Source organism: Lipotes vexillifer, unplaced genomic scaffold (assembly GCF_000442215.2).
Source record: "Lipotes vexillifer unplaced genomic scaffold, Lipotes_vexillifer_v1.1 scaffold1670, whole genome shotgun sequence".
NCBI classification, from domain to species: domain Eukaryota; kingdom Metazoa; phylum Chordata; class Mammalia; order Artiodactyla; family Lipotidae; genus Lipotes; species Lipotes vexillifer.
The window spans coordinates 523,671-550,449 of record NW_006787006.1 but is presented as its reverse complement, the minus strand read 5'-3'; the positions used below and the strand labels follow the sequence as shown (position 1 = coordinate 550,449).

Here is a 26,779-nt window from a genome sequence, read left to right as displayed (position 1 = left end):
CCCGTCCCCGCCAGAAACATGTGGCCCACATTAAGGACCTTCAATTAAAACAAACAAACAAACAAAAAATTGCCCACTCTTCTGTTAAAATCCCAGAGCAGGTCAGCCTATGGAGGTGAGCAGAATTCTACTAAAGTTGAACACCAAATGGGTGGTGGGAGTGGGTTCCCCCCAGAAGCTCAGGACATGCTCTCAAATGGCTATTAGTTCAGGTTGTTAAACATTGAAACGACGCTGAAAAATGGCAGTGATGGAGATGAATATGTGTGCATGTGTGAGTTTCATCTAGGACATCTCTTTGAATTTGTTTGAGCATCTGCCTCGTGGGGCAGGAATTCTTTGAGGTTCTGCCTTCCTGTACATCTCAAGCCATAAAATGGAGCAGCAAGTTGGGACGTATAGGTTCTGGATGAGCATTTCCCTTCAGAAGCAGGCGGTTGGAGACCCATCTCTCCCATACGCAGTGACTAAATTTTACTAAATTTCTGACGGTCGGTGGCACCCAGGGAGAGGGTCCTCATTACTGCTGCGCAGCAGGGATTGCATCTGGGAAGGTCAAGGGAGTTTGCCAAGGGAAGGTCTAGTATTGGGGAACGGAGAGGCAAAGAGGGGAAAAGAACATTAGAGACATTTTTAATGCTACCCATGAAAATGTTTGCTTTCCAAGTAACATTTTTCTGTAATGCTCTCAAGTTCACATGTCTTGTAATCTGTTCTGCAGATGGGTAGTCCATGAGGCTGTGACTTTTTCACTTCAGCTGTTGCATGTCGAAATATTACTCCCAATTAGGACTTTATATAGTTGAAAAAGATAATGTGGTAGCTCACAAGTGCATGTTTCTGTTGATGTCTTCCTCCTCTTTAACGGAAAACCAACAAACCAGGACCATCAAATCAAAACATGTCCTCCCCACAAGGTCTTCAAATGTGAGATAAATTATTAGTTCTCAAGGCCAGCTATTGAAACCCAGTTAGAGTACGTGACACACTTCTTTATATTTATTTCTACCTGAGAGCTGATCTCCATTGAAAGGTAGTAAAAGCTAAAAATTTAAGCTGTTGTCTTAAATTGGATGGAGATGTCTGTAATGACTGTGTTGAGAAAACCGACCATATTTTTACAGTGGTATTGACTGTGTCTTAAGATATTTGCCGAAGGCTGCTGTCTTCCTTTGCCCAAGCTTTCTCTACATAGTATACAAATTGGCTTGCTAAATGATTCTTTTTTTTTTTTACAGTCTTGATAGTGATTATATTTTGTTACTTGGTAATCTTCCTGCAATTTAATAAAATTTCATCCCCTGAGCTGTGTTTGAATTCATAGCAATTAGTGATGAATTTATTTGCTCTAGTCACATATTTTAGTAGTAGCTATTTAGTTATTTGACTGATATTTACTGGACACAGAGTATAACCTTAAATCACCATTCAGCTTGACAGCTTAAGACAACGTTTCTACTTGCTGCTCGTATCATATTAGCTGCTTTCAAAGAGGGTTGTATTGAGAAGTCCATTTTGGTTAATAAAATATATATATATATATATATATATATATATATATATATATATATGGCTTTTCTGAAATGTGTAGACTTGGGGACTCATAGAAAAATAATGTAGCGTACGGACTATGAACCTGTCTTAGAACATGTTGGGTCACTTAACAGCAGCTGTGCTGGAGAGAGATTTGATCTGAGAAGACTTTTTGAATCTTCTCAGCCCTAACACCATTCTGGTTTTGAAAATGGGAAAATGGAAAAGAGGTTTTTGGAAGGGAGACAGCTCAGTTTTGAAAGGCGACATAGGTAGAAATCTTTCAGTCCCAGCTCAGACTAGCCAGCATTTCTAATCTCTCCCGCCAAACAGAGGACAAAGAGTCTGATGGGAAATGTGGGTTTATATTTTAGAGACACACTACAGAGGCATGTGATAGCGTTAGAGACCACTTACATGCTTCTTGCCCAGCCTCAATTTGATTTGGGGACTGAAATTTAGGAACGTTTGTAGAGGAGGCAACCTTTTTTTCTTTTTTTTAAGATAAATTCATTCATTCATTCATTCATTCATTTTTGGCTGCGTTGGGTCTTCATTACTGCGCGCGGGCTTTCTCTAGTTGTGGTGCACGGGCTTCTCATTGCGGTGGCTTCTCTTGTTGCAGAGCACGGGCTCTAGGCACACGGGCTTCAGTCGTTGTGGCACGTGGGCTCAGTAGTTGTGGCGCACGGGGTTAGTTGCTCTGCGGCATGTGGGATCTTCCCGGACCAGGGCCCGGACTCGTGTCCCCTGCATTGGCAGGCGGATTCTTAACCACTGCGCCACCAGGGAAGCCCAACCTTTTTTTAATATACAATTTCTTTGTAAAAAATCTATTTTAAAAAATCACTGCTATTAAAATCAGATTCAGCCTTCTAAACTATTACTACCTTCTACAGTATCATTTAAACTGCTTGAATTTATGTAGACATGATGCTAAAAGATAAAAGCCCTGCTACATGTGCTGACTACATGGTATCAATCTTTATTAAGGAAAAAACCCCTGCTTTTTCAAAAGTCTGAATATAGGGATCCTTGAATTAACTTGGTCCATGGAAGTCCTTCCCAAAAAATTTTTTTTTTTTTTTTTTTTTTTTTTTTTTTTTTTTTTAGTTTGCAGTTACCTACAAAGGGAGAAATATTTATAAAATTATGTTATGGTGTTTTTTAAATGTATGCAAACAACTCTCAGATCACAACTGAATCAGAGTTACTTTTATAAATTGAGGAAAGAGAATGCTTGGGAAATCCCTAGTGGGGTGAAAACTGGTCCTCATTTTCTCAGGACTCTCCTAGAAAGGTGATAACAACGTTTCTCTCTCTGGATACTGAAGCCCCCTCCCCTGCCCCAGATACCATGTTCCAGAAGGCATTCACTTAATCTTTGAAGAGGTCCTCGCATCTCTTTAGGATCTGTTCTTGTTCATACATTGCAAATATGTACTTTTATGTCCACAAGGAAGGCATTAGTACCATTGAGAAGGGCAATGTCAATTAGGACCTGGAAAATACAAAGTCTGCAGACTGTAAGAATTGTACTCAGACTTTATGCCATCTACCTTTTGAAGAAAATTTTGAACCTTTGAGGTTCAAAATATTGGGGGTTCTGATGAGCTTTCTTCTTTCTTTCTTTCTTTCTTTGTTTTTTCTATTTGCAAATCATGGCTTCCTGATCCTAAGGAAAAAACCTCAAAGGCAAGACTCAACAGGCTTCCTGGACATCAAATAGTTCGTACAAAACAACATTCTGATGACTTGCATGTAAATAAATCAGAAACATATGAATTAAACTGCTCTTGGAATACATATGGGTTGAAAAATAGAGAGAAGTGCTGAGAAAATGTGTTTCGGGTTTTGCTGAGCCCATGACATTTGAAAAAATAGTATGAGACACTGAACAAACACAAACCACGGCTTGGCTTCCCCACTCCTAATATTAACCTCCCAGTTCAATGGCAAATCAGTTTACCATGTGCCTAAATGCGAGCCACCTTTGGTGTGCTCCTCCACACTTAATTACTTGCAGCTTAATTTTTTTTTTTCAATGAGAAGCTCAAAAATAGCATCACATTTCAAGGAAATGCAAATCTTAACATATTCTGACCCAGTTGGTTCACGTCAGACTATTTTAGAAAATACCCCAGATCACCTTAGGAACAGTCATACTGGTACGGCCCTCTTTGGTGTGACTGGAGAGGAACAGAAGAAAAGCATCATTATTAAGAAACTGGTCCTGAAATTGATGCTGCCTTATTAAATCAAAGCGCTAAACCACCGCAGGTGAAAACCTCATGAAGGAGAAGTTACCTCTCCTGGCATTATGGTGAGAGCCCTGCCAGCTCCGCTGTACACTACCAAGCACAGATCATGACCCTGGCTTCTGATCTTTTTCACTGCTGAGGTCTGTGGCCCTGTAGGTAGTGGAAGTTTGCTTTCTCTTTCCCACATTGCACTCAAGATAGCTAATAACGTTAGGGAGTCTAAGTCCTGGGACAATTGCAGAGTTCTTAGAGCCCCCGTATCCTCTCTCCTTGATATGTTGTTCCTTGGCATCTGGCTTTAACTACAGGAGCAGAGCACGTGGGCATTTAGGGAACAAAAAGAGCCAGAGCTTCAGGCTTCTCCCACTGAGAGTAAGTCATTGACGTGCACTTGGATGGCATCCTCTATCCATTCTTTGGACCGGCACTGTCACCCGAGGTTATCAGTTTGAAATTAGAGAGAGATGGGAGATTTCATCTTTTCTCTTTAGGAAAGTGTTGTTTTGGTTGTTTAAGAAAACATTTTAATGTTCTTTTCCTAACTCCTTCACTCAAATGGTGGTAACAGGCTTGGATGCCAGCTCTGAGTCAAGTGCTAAAATATGACTCTGAACAAGACAGACATGGGAGAGACAAGTAAACTGAGCTATATTTAGTCTGATAATGCATCGATGGGGGAGTACAGGCTGTTGAAGGTATACACAAGTAGGGTACCTATCCCACCGATGAATGGGAATTCAGCAGGCAAAATGCAAAGGTAATAACCAGATCAAGGGAGAGAATGGCATATACTGTTATCCAAAGGTGGTGCAGGATGACTGGAGCTCATGGTGCACAATGATAATAGTGAAAGATGGGACTGAAAAGATAAACAGTGGCTAGATCATAAATTGCCTTGTGCACCCCATTAAAGAGTTCAGATTTTATCGTGATGTCATGAGGAGCCCTTCAAATGGATATGCCCAAGATGTGATTGAATTTAAAAGTCCAGAGAGATGGGAGGAACAACAGGAAGGCATAGTCACAGAAGCCAAGGAGAGCAGATTTGACTGGCAGGAGGAAATTGTCAACAGTGTCAGATGTTACTGAGAGTGAAAGTGACATTTGGCTGCAGCATCCAGGAGCTTTTGAGCAGTTTCATTGGAGGAGTGGGTATGGAAAAAAGATAAAGAAATGGGGAAAGTCCATGGCAAGATGCTTTTTCCATCGTCATTGTCATCATCATCATCACCATCATCAATGGAAAGTAATCATCTTCCAGACAGAGAGACTGGTAGAAAGAAAGAGCCACCTACAACCCAGGGGCTTGGAATGCATTTGGGAAAATAGACCATAAATATAAAGCAGAAGACAGCAACACAAGTTAGAAGACATGCAAAGGGTAAAATGAGCCTTACAGATCAATCAGATGAAGGAGGGATCTGGACGGATCCATGAAAGAATAGGAGGAATTAAGATGGCAGATGGGGCTTCCCTGGTGGCGCAGTGGTTGAGAGTCCACCTGCCGATGTTAAGATGGCAGATGAAAGGGGAGAGTTATTTAAGTGGTGAGTGTAGCTTGAGGTTTGTACGCTGTGTTATGCCTCCTTATCCCAGTCCAGTTTGGTTTTGAGTTCCCGTTGAATGGCGATATTAGAAAACACCATCAAAGGTGACGTGTGGTCCTAACCTGCCTGTGACTTCTGTTTGAGTTTCTCAATCTTTTTTGGAAAATTAAAGTCCTAGACTGACTCTCTGTTTGTTTTAGTTTCATGCAATCTTTATTTTTAAAATCTGGACACAGAAAGGAAGGAACAGATATCACAAATATAGCACATCAGAGATTCCCATAAATTCTACATGGATGAGTTCCTTGAGAAATTTTGCACATTCAATGCTGGACATCTGTGAAACTGAAGCACAGCGTCTTTCACATCTGTGTAATCTCTATGTGGCATCTTCCTGGTATGAGGCCAGAGATTCACCCCCTTTGTGCAGTACCTTAAAGAAGCCATTCATGATTCAGAGGACAGTTCTCAACAAAGATACCTGAAATACACTTCTGTAAGGCACTTCAGTGCCGAAAATCTGCTGTGTAAACTTTGTAAGTTTACAAACTTTGTAAGTTTCCTTTGTAAGGAAAGAATTGGTCTTCTTTTACTTTGGCTGTTGCCCTTGTTTGTATAATAAATACTTATTGGGCACCTGCTGTAGGCAGTCATTTCATTGAATGTCCTCTGTATCATACCCTCTTTCCCTAAGGAGCCCACAGTATTTTATGGGAGGGAAGACCTGTATAATTCATGAAAATTTACAAATTTCTAAAAGTAAAGTGCTGGGAAAATTTAGAAGATGAAATATATTTGATTAAAACTTACTGAGCTCATTCGTTCCCTGAAGTTTTTTGGTCTATACTCCTGTCGATATGACACCACTGGTTCCCATTCCCATTTGTAATTGATAGAGAAAGAGCTGAATAGGTTGTGTACGTATCAAGAAGTTTTCCATTAAAGAAAATGGACTCACCACCATCAAAAAATATTTTAAGCATCACTAAGGTGCTGAACATGCTATACAAATTAGATACGTTGAGGTCCATTTTTTTTCAAGGTGTTTTCTCAGAGCATGATCTGGTTTTATTTGCACCACATCTCCATGGAGCAACAGATGTCATGATCTGTATTTTCCAAAGGAATATTACAAGATGGAGAGAGAGGCTGAATGACCTACCGGTGGTCAGTTGATGAGTGGTAGAACCAAAACCGGAAAGGTGGTCTCCATCGGGGACCATTATCTACAGCTGGTTAGCTCACTTAAGCTGTTTCAGCAATGAGGGAGAATCATAAGTTCATTTCCTTGATAGAATGAAAAAGATTGAATTTGGTGACAAAGAGATGATGAGTGACTTTGGTGAGAGAGCAGTTTTGATAATGGCTGCATTATTTACCTACATTTTCCAACTAGCCTATGATGACAAGGCTTACTGCTTCAGAAATACGGTCGATCATTGGTCCTCTCTTCTCCTGGAATACCACCTCCCTGCAGATGGGTCCTCACTAATATTTTTTGTGAAGGATACATAAGTTATAGGCCTGCTACAGTGATTTTGTTTTGTTTTATTTTAATTGAGGTGAAATGTATGTAACATAAAATTAACCATTTTTAAATGGGCAGTTCATTGGTATTTGGTATATTCACAATGTTGAGCAACCCCTGCATCTGTCTATTTCCAAAACATTTTCATCACGCCTAAAGGAAACCCCATACCCATTAAGTAGTTCCTTCCTATCCACCTGCGGCTGTGTTTTCTAAACCTTTAATTTTATCATATACACAAACTTGCATATACATACATTCATACTATATACATCTATCTGTCTGTCTGTCTATCAACCTACCTACCTACCTAGAGATTGGAAAGTTCCTGACAGAGGATCTAATATGTCCTAATTATGTAAGCAAAGAAGTATATATTTAATGGATGTTTCTCCATCAGGAAAAGGAAAAAAGGAAACATCCCTTGCTTCTTTTTAACCTTTCTGTATATTTCTCTTAAGTTCTCACCAGTTAGTAGTTTATCAAGGAAGGAAAAAAAAGATAGTAATCAACTCTAAGCCTTTTATTATGTGAAACTGCTGTGTTCCTCTTCTTGGAAGAGAAACTTTCTCATAACGTTCTTCAACATTGAGAATTTTAACCTGCTTCCCTTATCTTAATAGTGAGCAATCATCTGGATTTTACATTTCTGTTTTGAAGATTCAAAATGATTGAACAAAGTAACTTATTTATAAAAGGTTTCATTTCTTGGAAAGGAATCAAAGGGGCATTCTTACTGTAATTTTTATTGTTAAAGAAATTACTATTGTTTATATTTATTTATACCTTTGTTATTCCAGAAAAATATTTGAACTAGCCAGTAGCAGAGCTTTAAACTGTATATCTTTAAACTTAAGAAGAACTAGATCGCATGCAAAAGTGTCTGGAATTTAAATATTAGAGAAAGTCAACTGAATTGTATTTTAAATGTGCTTGAAGATATGACCTATTTATTGTTGGTCACTTGGTCTTCTATTGCCCAGTCTTTGAGGTTTTGTTAAATACCCCTATAGCCTAATGGAATAATTTCCTTTACATTTCCTTTGCATAAACATTTAGTACAAACTATACTCACTTTCATACATTTTCTAGTTGATTTTTATACGTCTGAAATCTCCCAGCTAGCTTCTAATGAAAATTCTGGCCTCCTATTTTATTTATTTGTTTATTTTTATGTACCAAAGCATCTAGAAGCTCTGCTGTGAGTTAAGGCAGTGAAACATTGCTGGTTGATTTTACCTGAAAGTTTGCCCTGGGTATGGGGGAAGGGGCAGGTATCTGAAGGGATAAAGAGGAGGTGGCTGATTGGACAGAGAGGTTGACAATTTGCATACTTCTCTTTTTTTCATTTCACTCTGTGCCACAGAGTTATACATTTAGTAATTATTTCATGCTTTTGTTTTTAGTTGAAAGTACTTAGCGCCATACGTTTTGACAGAAAAAAAAGATCATTTGTACTTTTTTCAGCTTTGTGAAAGGGAGGATGGGATAATAGTTTTACAGTGTACCATGGCAGTGATTCCTGTTCAAAACTTTACCAGATTGGAAACTCAATGTTCTTAACAATTCTCTTGGTAAGTAGAAGACGAAGGCATCTGTTTGAAGCACCCAGTGTTAAGTTTGATGCTTCGAAGACCAGCCTAGAATTCATCGTTAACTGTACTCAACGTTAGTAGATATCATTTACTAATATGAAAAATTGATCTCCAGATTCTTTAGACCGTAGGTGATTTGGAAGGATATTCTGATCAAGTGCTAACAACTCTGATCTGGGATTTGCAGTGAAAAGACCAAGGTTAATCAACAGGGTCCTACTGTATAGCACAGGGAACTATATTCAATATCCTGTGATAAACCATAATAGAAAAGAATATGAAAAAGAATATATATATATATATATATATATATATGCATAACTGAGTCACTTTGCCGTACAGCAGAAATTAACACAACATTGTAAATCAACTATATTTCGGTAAAATAAAATTTTTTTTTTTAATTTTACACGATAATATATGAACAACAGCAACAAAAACGACCTAGGTTATAACCTTTCTCCTGCTGTCCTAGAGTCATTTGACTACTGGGAAGAGAAGGTGTTCTCCCAGCTTCTGTCTCCTAACGTATAAGATGGGTGAGATAGTTGACCACTTGGGTAGGCGATCAATCTTAAAGTGATTATTAAATAATGTAATGGATGTAGAAAGTCTTTGTAATTTACAATACTTTGAAAATATCAACTTTTTATGATGATTGAATCATAGAATTTCACCAAATTTCCTTTTATACAATTAAGTTCAAGGTCAAAGAAGGTGTACCCCTTTTATGAATTGTGTTTCTTTTGAAATTTCCCCTTGTCCTAATACCTGTTAGAATCTTGCTCTCACCATCTTTCCCTTCTTGTTTGGGTCTCTGCTTTTGAAAGTGTGTCTTTCTGCTTTTGTCTGACACAACCTTCTTCCTGGTCCCTCTTGCTTCCGGGAAGGAATGTGTACTTAGGAATGATGGTCCTTTGGCCGTCTGTGCTGTACAAACACAGCCCTAAAGACACTGGGATTGGAGGAATAGGAATGGCACATTTAGGGTTGCACAAGGTCAAACTATAAAGTAATCAGCATTTTTCTCTGGTGCTGCTTTCCCTTCTGGTAAAGCACCCTCATCCCCTCTTCACTTCCCTCTCATTCTTAAAAATTAGTTCCTGGGAAAAGATTAGAGACCTTGTCACATCAAAGTGTAATAACTGCTAACAGACTATACAAGCATTTCCCAAGATGGGGGGGATGATTGGAGGTGTGTTGAAAAGTGGGTTTGTGATGTGGAATTGTTTCCAGGGAGGTAGACTTGTACCTCCTGTAGTGTCGTACGTTGACTGAGGTCTGCTGCAATGGTATTAATTTGTTTACGCCAATAGTGACCAAATTTATTTGAGCTTAGATCCCTTTTTAAAAATCACACCTATTAACATCCAGTGAAGGATGTGAGCTCTAGTCCTAAGGCATCAACCTATGACCTTAGGTTCAAAGGGAAAAGGGCGGGAAATGGTCCTCTTTAGAACCCTTAAATACGGATCGTTAGAGGTAATTGCCTCCACTTCCGAAAGACAGCTCAGCCCTAAAACACATCAAGAAGTGAAATGTACTCAAATCTATTTTGGCAGAACCAATGAATGTTTATCTTTCTCTGCGTTATGATGTTATTCTTAGTTTGACTTGTATCTTGTGTGCGATGCGTTTATTCATTCATTCATGTGTGCATTTAGTAACTACTGGGGCCCATTCTGGGCCAGGTACCACACACACACACACACACACACACACAGTCACACCTGCACATTTTTTCATAACACTTTTTTAAACTTTATTGTTTCTGTGATGGACCGTCCTCAGCAGAGGCCTTCTTAACCTTCAGCACAGTATAGAAGAAACAACAATAATCAACATCGGAATAAACCTAAAATTAATTTTCCTCTTTCTTGTGGAGTCATATAATTTGTTTGCATCCTGAAAACATGCTGCCCTCATTCAATTGATGAAACCATGTCATCAGAGGTCACAAAGCTATTTATTGGCAGATATAACCAACAGTATTTTGATGTTCCAATACCTCCTCATGACCCCATAGTTATCACCTTAAAAAAAAAAAAAAAAAGCAAACAGTTGGTAGTGAAAGGGGAAAAAATAGTATTGAGATGGGAGCTGATCCATTAGAAATAATTGATAGTCATGAATTTGATGTGATAGCTGAGATAGAGATATGAACTAATTTAGTTACATCTGTTTATGATTGAAGATAACTAGAAATAATAAATCACATTTTTCTTAACATTACCTTTAATTTCTAATGAACGTTCAATAAATAAAAGCTTAGAAACGACTTAGGTGTTCAAAACATATTAAAGACATGTGATGGGCTTAATATCTACAGTCTTTTATCTGTGCTGATCCTAAGCCTGGTCAGGAAGCCGATTCCCCTGTGAATAAGTAACATAAGGAATGTAACCAGGAAGAAGTCAGGTTTCACCTGGACCAAATTTTACGCAATTAAGTAAAGTAGTCCAAGAGATCTTTAGCCAGGTGTAACTTAATCAATTTAAGGCCTTCTCAGGGAGGGCCAAGGGGCTCAGAATGCTGGTAGTGGGCGTTCCCGTGATACACCACATTGACAGTAATAACAAACATACAGTATCTGCTCCGTCAGTGCCAAGAGCAAGAGCAATGCAGGTGTCAAAATAAAAAGACGTATTCGGAGCCAGAGGCTGGTACACATAGACAGGACTGTAGTCACACTTCACGTGAATGCCTTAAGTAATAGTGTGGTGGGGTTTTTTTCATCAGTTTAACATATTGGGCTTCCCTGGTGGCACAGTGGTTAAGAATACACCTGTCAATGCAGGGGACACGGGTTCGATCCCTGGTCCGGGAAGATCCCACATGCAGCGGAGCAACTAAGCCCGTGGGCCACAACTCCTGAACCCACGCTCCACAGCTACTGAAGCCCACATGCCTAGAGCCCATGCTGCACAAGAGAACCCACTACAATGAGAAGCCTACACACTGCACCGAAGGGTAGCCCCCGCTCGCCGCAACCAGAGAAAAGCCCGCACGCAGCAACGAAGACCCAACTCAGCCAAAAATAAAATAAGTAAAATAAAATAAATAAATTTATTTTTAGAAAAATAAATAAAAGATGGGCAGAGATTTCTATTAAAAAAAAACAAGTTTAGTATATTGGTATTTAGTCACCACTAAACCCCAGTGTAACTCTCAGCAGATTCTTTGCCTCTCTCTGATTTTAGTACTGTCAAACAAGAGTATCAGATCTTGCTGCTACATGGCTCAGCTTCAGGTCTGAAAGGCAGATGAACGGTCCTCCTTGTAGTAGTGCACAAGAACTTTCTTTGTGCTCTGCTTACTGAGGTCATCTTGTGTTCTTCTCTTTGGGCCAAACAGCATTCTCAGCCCCTTGTCTGCTGCATGGCCATAGAGTATGTAAAGGGGATCCAGAATTCTACAAATCTGGGTTTAGCTAGGCGTCTGTGACCACCTTGGAGAGAAGCCCCTTAGCGATCAAGAGATCATGTTAAAGCTCAAACTCCCAAAAAAGATGACATGATTTTGAATGTCAGTTTTTCCACTTAACTAGCTATGTGACTTGGAGCAAGTTACTTAATGTGTCTATGCCTCCAAATTCCTTCTGTGTAAAACTGGAATGATAAAACAATAGGGTTTGTGTCAAGACAAAATGAGGATATGTACAGTTTTGCTGGAATAGTGTCTGGCACGCCCTAAGTAAATTTAGTGTTAGCTATTTTTTTATCACTGGCATCACTTTGTCATGCCAACAGTGACAAGAGCTTGGTCTGACAGATATTGGGACCAGATCCCTTTCCAGCTCTAGAGAGTGTTAAGTTATAATACCATAATAAATTGTTTCTTTTCTTGGTTTTTAACTGTTAACTCCCTGCATATATCACTGAGATGGCTGCATGATAATATGTGAAAACAGCTTAAAATCTCAAACGTTCTATATCTATGATATATCCCAATATCATATGTGTGATACATCTATGATATCATAAGAGTGAGCCTAATCATACCTATCTTCGCAGTTTTGCTGCCTCACGTTTGCAGTGATAACACACTGATACTTGTAAAATACTTGTAAAATAATGGGACACTATGTAGATCTAAATCACAATAATATTGCTATACAATTATTAGTGGTTCTTAGTTGTTTTTTTATTTTTAATTAAAGCAAAGTTTTTTTCCTTCCTTGCAAATTTTTAAGCTTACACAGACTCTTTTTTAATAGGTTGAAATTTAGAGATTTGAAAAATATACTGCAACTAGCTATATTTAAAAACATACTGCCTTTTAATTTGAAGAAAGGAAAGAACAAGGTAGAACTGTCTGGCCATAAAGAATGTCAGGTTTTTTTTGTAGCTCTTGCGGTTAATAATGGGTCCAGCTCACTTTTTTACTGTGTCATGGCCGAGCTTGCTGCAGGCTGAGTGTGCTGGTCGAAAGCGCATGGGCTACAGTCTGCCCATTCCTGCGTGCTTATGTGCTTCTGATCCATTATAGATCACTCAGATCTCTGCTTCTCCTTTCTGTTGCTTTCTTTTGGGTCTTTTAATTTCTTTGAGTTACACAATTTGATAGATAGAGATGCAAAGAAGGGAATTAAAATTCTTACAATTTTACTACTTAACATAGAAAAGGAAATTTCGTGACTGAGGAGGATAAAATTCTTGGCTGTAATTCACTTGTAGAGTTTAACTTCAGGTTTACTAAACTCATGAACAGATAATCAAAACTCAACTGATGTTCGGAAGGGTAGAAAAGTTATATGTAGTATTTGTCATGGAGTGTTTGGATAGATGCTCAAAATGACTTGTGTTCTAAATATATTACATACTCAAGGAATTTCTTTTGGGGGTTCATATCCATATTCCTTTTCATTTGTTTTTTTGTGATGCACTATGGTAGAGTGAAGACAGGTCATTGCTGTTAGTAGAAATAAAATATGAATATCATGTACGTGAATGGTACATTTTATACATGTCTAGATAATTGTGATTTTTTTTTCAGACTACTAATAAAAATAGTTCGAGGAGTAAAACTCTTCTTATTGGGAGTTACTTTATGGCACTTAGAACTTATTTATTTAATTCCTATAAAAGCTTCAAGTGATTGAGATGGAAATAAAAGCTTCACAATTGCAACAGATTATACCTCTGAATTTTTTTTCATGTATAATTAAATATCCATCTGTTTGTCAATATACTGCAACATTTATGTGTTATCTCTAAACTTATTTCCTGTTTATGTGATAATAATGCAAAGTGGCCTTTAACCATCATTTGGAAATGAAATAGGATCTTTTCCCATTAGTAAATATTCCTTGACTTGGTAATATATACTGAAAATATATCAGATGGTTAATTTTTATTTCTGTAGTTGGTTTTTGTTTTTCTTTGCACTCGGACGCACAGGCTCAGCGGCCACGGCTCACGGGCCCAGCCACTCCGTGGCATGTGGGATCTTCCCGGACCGGGGCACGAACCCGTGTGCCCTGAATCGGCAGGTGGACTCCCAACCACTGTGCCACCAGGGAAGCCCTATTGCCTTCTTTTTAATACTCCTGAGCATTATTCACTGCCTGTAAACCTTATGACAACTTATTCAACTCTGTTACTTGTATCTGCTTATTAACCTTTTATGCCGTTTTACTACCCATTGGAATATTTAAGTTATAAAGTTAAAAAAGACTTTAGGAAGGAGAGTGCCAGGATGACTAGATGAGAAGTCAGGAGCCCTGGGCTCTGTCCAGGCCCTTGGGTAGGCATCACTGCCCTATAGCCATTCTTTTCTCTTACTGTGACCCATGTCCTTCAAACAGTAAGAGTTGAGGTCCAATCCAGTTAGTTGCCTGCGTAGTGAGCTGATCCCCCTACAAGTACTTTTCCCCATTAGATGCTGGGAAGCATCAATGCATGTGCCTAGGTTTGTGAACATCAGTGGCAGACCATAAACTCTTGGCATTTGAGTGTCTAACTGTCACAGTTTAGAATATTTGTGAAATCTCCCAAGGTGTGAGCTACTAAGTCAGCCTCGCCAGCACTTGGACATCTGAGGCATAATTGTGCTTTGCTATTTTCTACTCATTATGGAGCATACAGTAACTCTCTTTAAGGATCTGAAAGTCTCAATTACAATGTTTCAGTTATTCTCAACTGGTTCTCTTTGGAAATTATTTATTCAGAGGATACTTGCAGATCACAGAGAGGCAGTAGTGTTAATGAATGTTAAAGGTCTACTGTACAGCCCAGTGGCTATCACCCAACCCCACTCAGTTACACACCTCACGATACACGATCTATAACCACTTCTCTTTATCCCCTCCAGAGTTCAGCTTCCCACTTTGGGAAGAAAGTAACCGACATATATTGGTTTTACTGTCAACATGCCTTATCACATTTTATTTGCTTAAAAGGTAATTATGAGACCCCACAAGAATATTTCTATTAAACCATGGCCAAAGTACAGCCTTGTGTTCATAGCTAAAATATTTTTTCTTTTTTGCCTCTTAAGATCAAGAAATTGTTTTTTAATGGAAAGAACATAGACTTTGATGACTAGCTCGAATCTTTCCTTTACCACTTGGTGAGTTTTTAACATGGAAAAGTGGGTTAACTTTCCTGAGTCACATTTGTCCAGATAATTAAAATTAAAAAAAATAGCAGCACAACATTAACACAATTATCTGATTTTTTTGCATGCTTAGTAAGTGCCAGGTATTATTCTAGTTGTGTTTATACACTTTATGCCTTTTAATTCTTACAAGGCTTTGGCATACCAGGCACTGTCGTTCCCTCTTTACAGGCAGGAATCTGAAGACCAGAGAGGGTAAAGTAACAGGTCCGAGGTTGCCTAGCTCATAAATGATGGAACTGGCACTTAGACCCAGGCCTGTCTGGGCCAGTGCATCTGACCTCTCTACCGTCCTTCAGCTGTATGAAATAGGAATGATACTATTAATAATGTCCATCTTGTTTGATTTTTATGAGGATTAGAAATAATGTGTATGGAGCTCCTGGCAGAAAAGCTATTCCACAAGAGGCCCTGAACAAATGGTAATCATTGTTATTTTTTAAAAATCTCCATAAGTGAAACTGACATGCCAAGACAGATAAAAATGAGCACCTCAAAGGGAAAAGGTAGAATATGCATATTCTACTCCCTTCATTTTGTTTGTTGGTTTGTGTGTTTGCTTGGTTTTCTTCTTTTCTAGTAGACAGAGGTTCTATTTCAAAGAATGTGTCACATTGTTTCTTTGATGATGGCACAAATGATAATCAGAACATTGGTTGGAACAGCTAATGTACCATAGTAATACATCTCAAATTACAACAAAAGTTAATCTGTAAAATGAGAACTTTTAGCATTTTTATTTATTCAGGGTTTACTGTTATCTAGAGAGCTTTGTTAAACTCAGAATTCCTGTATTTGTGATTTTGTTTTAAATTCAGGACTGTAGGAGGAAGGATAATGGTGCTAACTTTGAATATTAACTAGCTATTAGTTTTCCATGAAGCTTTTTTTAAAAAAATTATTTATTTATTTATTTTTGGCTGCATTGGGTCTTCGTTGCTGCACCCGGGCTTTCTCTAGCTGCACAGCGAGCGGGGGCTGCTCTCCGTTGTGGTGCGCGGGCTTCTCGTTCCGGTGGCTTCTCTTCTTGTGGAGCATGGGCTCTAGGCACGCGAGCTTCAGTCCTTGTGGCACGCGGGCTCAGTAGTTGTGGCGTGCAGGCTCTAGAGTGCCGGCTCAGTAGTTGTGATGCACGGGCTTCGTTGCTTCGCGGCATGTGGGATCTTCCCGGACCAGGGATCGAACCCATGTCCCCAGCATTGGCAGTCGGATTCTTAACCACTGTGCCACCAGGGAAGCCCTTCCCTGAAGCTTTTATTAAACAAATAGTTCACTTAAAGGGCTGTAGCCTTTGAGCTTGAGCCAAGTTTCCCCATTTCCAATTTTGCAACAAAAATTTCACACTTCTTTAGTTACTCTCGTGGCAGGAACTGGAATGCCAAAGGTCACCTTGATCTCAGATACCTTATCAGAAGAAAACTAAGTGTAGATTTTTGTTTCCCTTTAGTCTTTCCTCATGTTTCCTTGACAGAGTCACTTCAATACACTACAGTACAAGCTGCAGTTTGGGATTTGTATTTCATTTTCCATTGGACTGATTTTCTTGTGTTAGTCATTTGAGGATATCTGGGGTGTTTGTTATTGTTCTGTTAAATTAAAAGCTATTTTCTTTAACAAATGTGTAAGTCATCTTTCTGTTTACCTAGGGTATGATAATTAAAATTAAGTGGATGTGAGCTTTTCTTATTGAATTTAGTATGTCTATTAAGTACCTTCTTGCAACCCGTACTTTCAAGTCCTTTGAGAGATTGGGAAAATAGTTGACTGAAATAAAATAATGAGGCAGCTTACTGGTCATCCAGGTTACTAAAAATTAAAGCATTAAGGATAAACTGAAGTGATCACTCTGTTTTCACAAATATCATCCTATACTTGCACCAAGATTTTTAAAGAAAGTAACCATTAAGTAGTAGAAAATAAAGAGTAATTGATAGTTGCCTCTCTTGAGCAGTTGCTTTGACCATTCCATTATTGAATTTTCTTATAACTAAAATGTGGGGGACAGGTTTGAGCTAAATCTTTGATTCCTTCTACTTTAAAAAATATAATAGTTCTATGTGATATTTATTTATATAAACAAATATATAGAGCACTTACATTAAAACTAACTTCCGAATGAGAAAGATGAAGTATATGAATTAAGAGGGAATAACATTGTACCTGTTCAGTTATAATATGAAGAAACTTTATAACGTATACAGAAATTGCCTTTTTTAAGAAGCTATAAACAATGTTCAATTTCTTGTTAACAAAGGCTTTCACCTTATCTAAAGAATCTTAATTTGGCTACACCAGAAAAATAGAAATTGTGTGGTATGATGTAGCCTAAAAACTTTTTTAACCCCATAGATATTCTTTTTCATGCAGGCAATATTTCTGAATTTGGGATAAGTGTGCTTATTCTCAGATCTTTGTGCTTGATCATAATTTACAGTCCAAGTAGCCTCCTTATACGAGCAAAATTACCAAAGATTTGTCTTTACCTCCCAAAAGAGGTATCAAATAATTCTACCCAAATCTGGGAAAAAGGTGAATCTTGTTAGGTGCCATCAAATGGTATGTATTCGATGTACTTATATAATAATTATACCTACATGTTTAAGGGTAATGTAGTAGAATATGTAATTAAAATTATATATTATCCTAAAAGAATTTATTTTGATTGTTTTAAAGTAGAAGGTGATTTAATAATATGGGAGAGTTTATTTTCAGTTTTATAGTAAATATATTGATTTCTGAAATTTGGGAGTAATACATAGTATACTTAGCTTGTATTAATACTGACTGACCGGGAACCTGTCAGAATAATAGTCTGTAGGTATATCATAGTTGTTTGTGCTCATTCTGTCATTAGAATGAGATGATCTAATTTTCAGTTTCCCCTTTCCCTAGAAGGTAATATTTTTTTCATCTTTTAGCCTAATCTCAAGACCTCTAATACATTTAGTAGTATTTTCCAAACTGTTGGTCAGTTGTATAATTCTCAAGGAAATACCGGGTTTTGCTTGATAAACTTAGAGTATTGATGGGCTTTGGGATTCCTGGCTTATGTTTTATTCTTTATCCCTAAAAGATACTTGAAAAAGTTTTCCCCTTATCGTAAGCCCTGTAGAAATAGAAGCAAGTAGCTGTTTACACATTTAAAATATGACCCAATGCAGCCAAAAATAAATAAATAAAATAATTAGAAAAAAAAAATATGACTAAAATTTAAAAATCAAATGAAATCTAGCCCAGGAAAAATATAGGGCTTAGATTCTTTCATGACTTAGGAAGAATCCTTGTTTTGTAAAGTGTGCAAGGGTTTTTCTGGTTTATTTCTGTTTTGTTCAGTCTCCAGGACCTCCCAACTTCAAGGGCACTGTGGGGCAGATGTAGCATTTATTTGATGTATGCATGTGTATGCATATTTTCCCGCATCTGTCTCTGTGGCCCTATCCTTTGTGAAATCCTAGACCTTGTATTAGTGCCTAGTTCGTGATTCTTGGTGTTCTGAGAACAATTATATAATTTTTCTCAGGGTGTTTATTCCATGTGTGCTGTGAAAAAAAAAAAAAATGGGAGTTATTTTTTGGTAACCCTGCAGTTGCCTTTTTATTGGTGGATTTCTTTTTTCATTTCCTGTGACCTGTGAATATCACCAGAGGTTCACTGCCAGTTTTGTGAGCCGCCCGCTTCAAACTGGAGGCAGGAAGGTATCCATTTTCATCAAGAGGATGACGGTGTTTCAGTCTCTCCGACCATCTGGAGAGAGGAACTTTTGGAGCAAAAGGGAACGGGGATTAAAAAAAAATTATATTTAGCAGAAAAGGCAAGGGGGAAACCCAGTTGAAAGTTAAACTGTACCTTATGAATTTACTCTTTTCTACTGTGCTGTCTTCTTTAAAGCAAACACAAACAAGAAAATACACAAGCTATTTTTATAAAGGACTGGTTCCCCAAGTCTCCTGAGTATTAATAAACGAATGTAAGTAAATTAGGATTTTGGCAGTTTTTAAGTTTATTGAACATACAGAGATAATCGCTATAAATGAGGGTTTTCCTCCCCTTTCCTGTGTACACACTGATTGTCAGGGGCCTGTGTAGATCTGGGCTTTTAATGACCCTTTTCACGCATCTCTACAAAAAGCTAACACTATGGGAATTTAATATTCCAAGATCTGTGTGTCACTTTCTGAGATCTGGAGAGTGCATTCATTTTATCTGTCTTTTTTGTCTCTCTGTCTCTCTTTCAATTTTAATTGAAAGGTAGACAAAATGGGAGAAGCTTGAGGCAGGTGTTTCTCTTTTTACCTTTTACGTGCTCATGGGCCATTTGTGTTTAAAAAAAAAAAAAAGAATGCTTAGGCTCCCAGGACAACCCTATGCGTATTATATAATATATTTGCAACCAGACCTAGTTCTCAATATTCTTGCCCATAACTGGAAAATATCACACCTGGTTTTCCATTCACACAAACCTACTCGGCCTTTTTTTTGATTTTCTGTATTCGGAAAGGGGCAGTGTTTCCAGGGTTTGGTCAGATCTAGGATGGACGTGGTAGAAATTTTGCCTTTTGTGCCTGCTTCTTGTAAAGTCATGGACCTTGAGATGCTTTGGTCCAGGCAGCAAAGCAAAACTAAATGGCCTCTTGTTCCCCAGGTTTATGCTCCGTCAGCCAGCACTGCCGACTACAACAGGGACTCGCCAGGCTACCCTTCCTCCAAACCAGCAGCCAGCACTTTCCCTAGTTCCTTCTTCATGCAAGGTAAGACACCACCTCTTCCGAGGGGAAATCCATGGGTCTTTTCATGTCATATATGGGACAGAAGAGTGCTGATCTGTTACTCAAGAAATGGAGTAGGAGGCAAGTATAGAACACTGAAGGTCACGCTCTGTTTTAGGAATTGAATTCATTAAAAATAAATTAATTAAAACTTCACTAAGACATTTTGTAAGTGAAAGCCACTTGAGAGATCATGAGTTAAGATTAGACTGGTTTGCTTACTTAGAACGGATTCTTCCTGGGGGATGGTCTTCCACGACTGATCATTTCTGTGTCTTCACTTCCCGAGAAGAGTATGTTTGTATGTTTAGAAGAGCTTTGGTTCAGTGTGTATTTTAAGCATCCCGGATTTAGCCTCCTAGGAACAAATTACCCTCATATATACCTTTATATAAAAATGTTGGACACTTACAATCACTTTTCGGCCTTTTGGCTAAGATCAAGTTTAGTATCTGTTCTTATCAGTAAAAACGTTGGCCACTTATTAATTTATAGGTGAGAACAAGTGTCCCATTGAAGACGAAGTGACCTATCTGAAGTCAGGAATATTATTTCATTACACAGCAAAAGCTCTATTCCAACATACTGACGGATTGGGGGCCCAAGACCCAGCTTTTTTCCCAGAAAAATATAGAAAATTACAGGTTCGTGGTAGATAAAGTATATTTAATCCATTTAATTGTCCAGTGTATTTAATTCAGTGCACATGGATGTGTGTTCCCCGAGCTTATAATCTCATCCCTGGTGATACAGCTCTTTCTGCTGCTTAGAAAAGACCAAGATGGTTGAAATGACAGCAGCTGCTTATGAGAGGAGACCGTCCAGAGGATGCAGCTAAGGCTCCATTCCCTATACCCCTGGGACACTTATTGTCAAAATGTGATGATCTCGTTTCCAGGTTAATACTCTGAAATTCAGATGTGGGACTCACCAAGAACCCCTGTATGCAAACTTCACTCTTTTTGCGTTGGCAAAGTGCCATGGGATTTCGTTCTTCGAGCTCCTCCCGGAAGGACCATGCCACGGGAAGGGGAGCCACTTGGGGCAGCAAGTCCCAGGGAGGTGGCTTGGCATCTCCCTTAGATTACAGTGAACATACCCAAAGTCATTCTGTTTCAAAGGGGTTTGTTTCCTTTCCCTTCAGAGTGTTAGCTCTTTTGAGTTGTTAGTTCACATGTGAAATTCCATGGAAAATCTATAAAATTGAATCGAATGGGTCCCTCGGGAATAGAGAGAATTGGTTCCACACGTCATGGAGCTCCTGTTGACCAGGGTCTTTTATCTTTGTGACCTGTCCTCGATGTCCCTTTCTCTCCAGGGGAACAGCAGGTATGTCACTTGGGTGTGTTCTGTGCCATGACAAAAGGTGTATCCCCTTTAGCTATGGATAGCAGCCACTTGTGCACCAGCGCCTCTCTTTTATGACCAGTCAGAGAGAGTGTGCTACCACTACCGGTGCTTATAGAGATTGCCAGCTCAAGGACTCATCACTCAAAGCTGAATTTCATTGAGAAAATTGACAGAAGGATAGATTTCTTCTGTCTGCCTTCAGGAAGGTCACTTGCTTAAACCGCGCACACTGCAAGGAAAGATCAGGTTGAGTAAAGCAGTAGGCTCTTCTCCGTAGCAGACCACGCAAAACAAACTACGGGGAACAAATTTGCTTTTCTGCATATGAATACCCAAGAAGCAAAAAAAAAAAAAAAAAAAAAAAAAAAAAAATCCATACAGACACAGGAAGTAAGAAATAGGTTTGAGCGTCTCTCAAGTCTGCCAAGCTAACAGGAGACTCCACTGGAGGTGCCCAGGAAAGCTATGATGTGCAGGTGTTAAAGACGCATGGAGAGAAAGACACAATGTGACGTCTCTGGATAATCACAGCTGTTCCTGAAGAACCCGGCTTCTTGGCCCATGGGTAACCAAAACTCATTTTTCAGGGCCTGAATAATTAACCACTAAAATCAAGGAGGAACAGAAATACATTTACTGGACTCAAAGATGTAACTGTGAGAATGTAAAATATATGCAGACTCACAAACACATGCATTTTCTCCACTTGTGCAGACTTGGCTGGGGACAACCAACCACCAGCTAGCCAGAGTTTAGTTCCAATTCTCTCTGAGCCATGAAATGCCTCGAGGAGATGGGAGACTTCGTCTGATGGGCTTGCATTCCAAATGACTCTGGTGAAGCCTGTGGTGTCTCGCTGAGCCAAAGGTGGAGCCAAGGTAAACAGAAGAGAAGACAAGCCAGGAAAACAAGATGGCGGGGAGGCCTAACCCATTAAAACACAGCCATAAAAAACATCGAGACACAGAATTCCCCATGAGTCACCAGTGGGCTGGTAAGATGCTGCCCACTTGCTGCCAAGGCAATCCAAAAGACATCCCACAGACTTTGCCATACAACAATGGAGACCCACCAGGTCTTTGTAGGACTTGCTAGAAGTCCATTCTATATCCTTTATAATATACAGCCATGTGAAAAATGGCTGTTCTCCCACTGTTCACCAACTTTCCATTAAAATAAAACCCAAAAAAAAAAAAAAAAAAAAAAAAAAAAAAAAAAATGTTTTTTGAGTTGACATTTATGATGAGCACAATTAATTTGCACACATCTAATTCTATTCTTTCAAACCCACATTATGCCAAGATCATGGGATGTGATAAATATTAATTTACTGTGAAAAGCATAATTTATGTAAAATGTGTATTTTTGTAAGTCTGCATTGAGTAGAGTGTCTGTGTTAACAAATCCTAAATGTATTTCCTTGTAGGGCATCATGTCAGAATGTTTCAGGAGACTCTTGTTCAATGATAGAGATTCTCAATTCATTTGCCATGCGTGTCATCTCTTTGAAATGTCAGTGGTCTTAAACTTGTTCGAATTTAAGATGACATCTGAACTTCCACAATCTCAGAGCTAAATCTGCAGTACATGAAAAAGAACTTTTAAAAAAAGTCCTATGTTTTTACGTTACAATCACAGAAACAGTGCGTCGTGATCCCATTTCACATCAGTGTCCTTCAGTAAGGGTCCACAGTGCCCTGAGAATTCAGGTCTTGAAGAAAATACAGTTTAGATGAAAGATATTCAGAGACTGTCAGTAGCATCTTCTATTTTATTTTATTTTAGTAGCGTATTTTAAACCCACTATTGTGTGACCTCTTATTTTTAACTTTAGCTTCCACCTTCTAGTTAAAACCCTTTAGTTGTCAAAATCACAGACATGATTTTGCTTTCATAGTTCTTAAGACATCTCTGGATTATTCCTTCCTGCCCTGAAACCATTCCAGTTTTCTGAATTCTAACTTCTGGGGTAAAAAACTCAGGGAAAAAAAGGCTTTACGAAATAATAGTGTCAGATTTAACTTGCCTCCTGCCTACATTTTCAAAAGGCCTTTATTAAATAACGTGTAAGGTGAAAATAGTCTTATTTTCAAGGGAGCAATGCCTGCCATACAATTAACACCCAGCTGATGGCCTTGTATATATCTGGCATTTAATAATGTTTGTTAAACTATTGAAAGAAAGAAAAATTGAACTGAGCAGTAACATAGATGCTCTGCTCCCTTAATTTGAGAAACCCAGACCAAACAATAGCAATCTAGTAGTAACTTCGAGGCCAGTAGGTCCAGAGAGTAAAAAAAAAAATGTAGGAATATTTTTAATATGGTGTTAATAAAAGATTAGCTTGGTATTAAAAGATACTTCATGTAATTTCCATATAATTTTAAACCTCTTTTGAACTCACAGTTTTATAAAATCCAGAGGCTCTCAAAATTGTCCTTACCGCAGTATCTACCTTATGACATGTGTGTACCCTTTCAATTGCTACTGAAGGCTTAAGATAGCTATTTAACTATATACCAAAATACAAACATTTAAAAAGAAGTCAAAAACTCAGAACTATATTCATGAGATTCCTCTTCCCTACATACCAGAATGTAATTCCAACTTTAATTCCATCTACTCTGTATGTGTATGTCACAAAAATGAAATCCAATCTGAAATCAGATATTCTTTTTCATTATTACTTATTTCTTTATATGCTCTCAAAACTTGTAAGCTTGCCAACCCTGTAATATCTCGTGTTTTAATTTCACCCCAAAATTGAGGAGCAGTTTAATTTTTTAGTTGGTTTTCATAGAAAAAAAAAAAAGGAGACTTCTAAGAAATGTTTTCTTTAGCATTAGCCACCTTGCTGTCTTGACAAAGTTCTATGTAGAAATATGTTCTGTTCTTTTACAGTTAAATTTTTACTAAGAACCCTTTAACTCTGTTAAATATTTATATTTGTTTGGCAATATAGAGCCACTTGGGAAGAAATAATGAGACTGTCTTCTGATATAATCAGCTCACCAACACAAAGATGAATATACAACAGGCAGTCATTTTCCAGGATATGAAAACACCCTACTCTATAAGGCAAGGCTGAATGCCTCAGAAAAGTCATGGTTTTCTTTGTCCTTTACAGATGGCCATCACAGCAGTGACCCTTGGAGCTCCTCCAGTGGGATGAATCAGCCTGGCTATGGAGGAATGTTGGGCAATTCTTCTCATATTCCACAGTCTAGCAGCTACTGCAGCCTGCATCCACATGAACGTTTGGTAAGGCAGACTCACTTGGTAATGGGGACAACACAGCTAGTTTATTAAATCTCATCCTGTCTTTGCATGCATGTACACATGGACTCTATCAATGAATGTAAAACTGGCACATACCCGTTATTCTTACAGTTGTATCGTTTCTGCAATCAAAGACATAAACTCAATCAGATCAGCTTCATAAGCCATATTCTCTTTGTCACTGTTCTTCTGATTATTGCGTTTTGTTCTGTGCTTTCTTTATCACAGTGTCATCTTCCCTTGGTACATAAATACATATTGTATTTGAGTTGCAGAATTTTAGCTGTGGCGGTTCCTTGGGGGGTTTTTTTTGTTTGTTTTTTGGTTCTTTTTGGGTTTTGGTTTTGGGTGGGGTTTTTTGCTATCTGTAGTACTGAAGGATATACTGCAGGGGGCAGAGTGATAGCCAGTGGACTTTGAAAGTAGGTGATAACACATCTCCCACGGGCATTTCCATTTCCCCTTGACCGGCTTCTGTAGCTGGTGACAGCTTTGAACTCTTGTACCACAGCTGAAGGAAAGCGTTCATGTTCCCTATACACTCCCATCAGTAACAGCAACCATGGGGCTTCTATTTAGATCAGATTCCCAATTTTCGGTATTTTAGCTATACTTCCATACCCTCCAATACTATACTCATCCATCCTAGTATGTGTCTTTATTCTGGAGGAAGTAACGCATCAGATGTTTTTCTAACCTCAAAAACTACCACAGCCCAGAACCCACTGATGAACTTAAGTCTATCACTAAATGGAGGAAAGAGTACTTCTAGATCGTGAAGGTTTGGCACCAAGTATCTTGCGCAGTAAAATGGCTTTTAAAAAGGTATGAACCTCTAATCTTCTAAATGCAAAAAAGTATGAAAAATCCGGTTAGTGGTACTTATATTACTACTCTCCATCTTGCGATGTGCTCCTTTTTCTTCTAATACCCAGATTTATGTTTCTTTCTCTGTTCTAATATAGGAGATAGTACTTTCTGGATTTCTGTGGTCTTTATTCTCTTTTGCTCGGCCACCAGAGATATTGAAAAGGTGACATATCCTCTTCTGATGACCGAAAACATCCCAGAGGTTAAGACTTCCGATATCCTTTCAAATATCAATTTAGTTAGTCCTAGTGACAGAGACACTGGGAGGTCAGTTAGCTTATCCTCAAATGAGAGATAAATGATGGAGATGGAATTGACTTTTTTTTTAATCATCTCTCAAGTTTGAATGTGGAAATCACAAACTGTCTTAAATTTCAGCACATTTTCAATAAATAGCAGATGATTTACTTTCAGATTTCTTTCTCCCACCTCCTACTTAGAGTCATTAGCATGAAAGCTTAAAGAAATAGCACTTATTATTATACTAGAATTTCTTCTTGGCTAACATTTTTATTTCGCCATCATCATTTTGCACTTCTCTAAAGAGCCCATGATCAAAACTGTACGTGTCCTATAGGCAAGGAAAGTTTTGATTACAAATAAAAGACTTCGGCACTGTACTATATGTTGGAATTTCCATTTGACATTTACTTTTCTTCGCTCCTGTATTTCTTTCTTCCTTTATCATGCCCTAGAACTTCGACTTAGGTGGTTTGATTCTTATCCCAGTCGAGTTCACTGCATGGGGGAAGCATGTTGAAAATGCGCTCAAATGCACAGAAAATGTAATTTTAAAAAGGAAACCAACTACACCCTTTTAAAAAGTTTGCTGAACCAAAACGATATTATCAACCAGGAGGAAAGATCATTTTGAAGGAGTAACCCAATAGGTTGTATCAGGTGCTATATTTGTAATGTCATTTATCCATCTCAAAACAGTTTTCATTCTTAACATGATCATTTAGCAGATCTTAGAGGTGAGGGGTTTTGTTTTTCAGAAGGGCAAATGAATTAGGTTTCTGGTAATGTATCCTGATGAATTTTCTCACTGATAGGGAAACTATTGAATGATTATATCTAGTAATCATTGTGATTTCAGTAACTATTCAAAATTCTCTTGCTGAGGTGACTTCTAAAAATCTGATACTGATTGAGAATCATTTGAGTATACAGTGAGTGGTTAGTTACCTTTCATTTAAAAGTAATGGTAGTTCCTTAAAATTTTCATCTGGAGGGCTTCCCTGGTGGCGCAGTGGTTGAGAGTCCGCCTTCTGATGCAGGGGATGCGGGTTCGTGCCTCGGTCCGGGAAGATCCCACATGCCGCGGAGCAGCTGGGCCCTTGAGGCCGCTGAGCTGAGCCTGCACGTCCGGAGCCTGTGCTCCGCAACGGGAGAGGCCACAACAGTGAGAGGCCCACGTACCGGAAAAAAA

The 26,779-nt window shown here is 38.5% G+C and overlaps 1 protein-coding gene across 11 annotated transcripts in view; it reads left to right on the top strand.

Annotated features, from left to right (window-relative positions):
* TCF4 (transcription factor 4) overlaps window positions 1–26,779 on the top strand; it is a 237,646-nt gene that overhangs the window by 161,726 nt on the left and 49,141 nt on the right. For all 11 annotated transcript variants that reach the window (XM_007459676.1, XM_007459680.1, XM_007459672.1 and 8 more), the window contains 2 exons: window positions 19,725–19,830; window positions 24,326–24,459. In XM_007459676.1, the coding sequence (XP_007459738.1) occupies window positions 19,725–19,830; window positions 24,326–24,459 (240 nt within the window). The remainder of the gene's footprint in view (window positions 1–19,724; window positions 19,831–24,325; window positions 24,460–26,779) is intronic.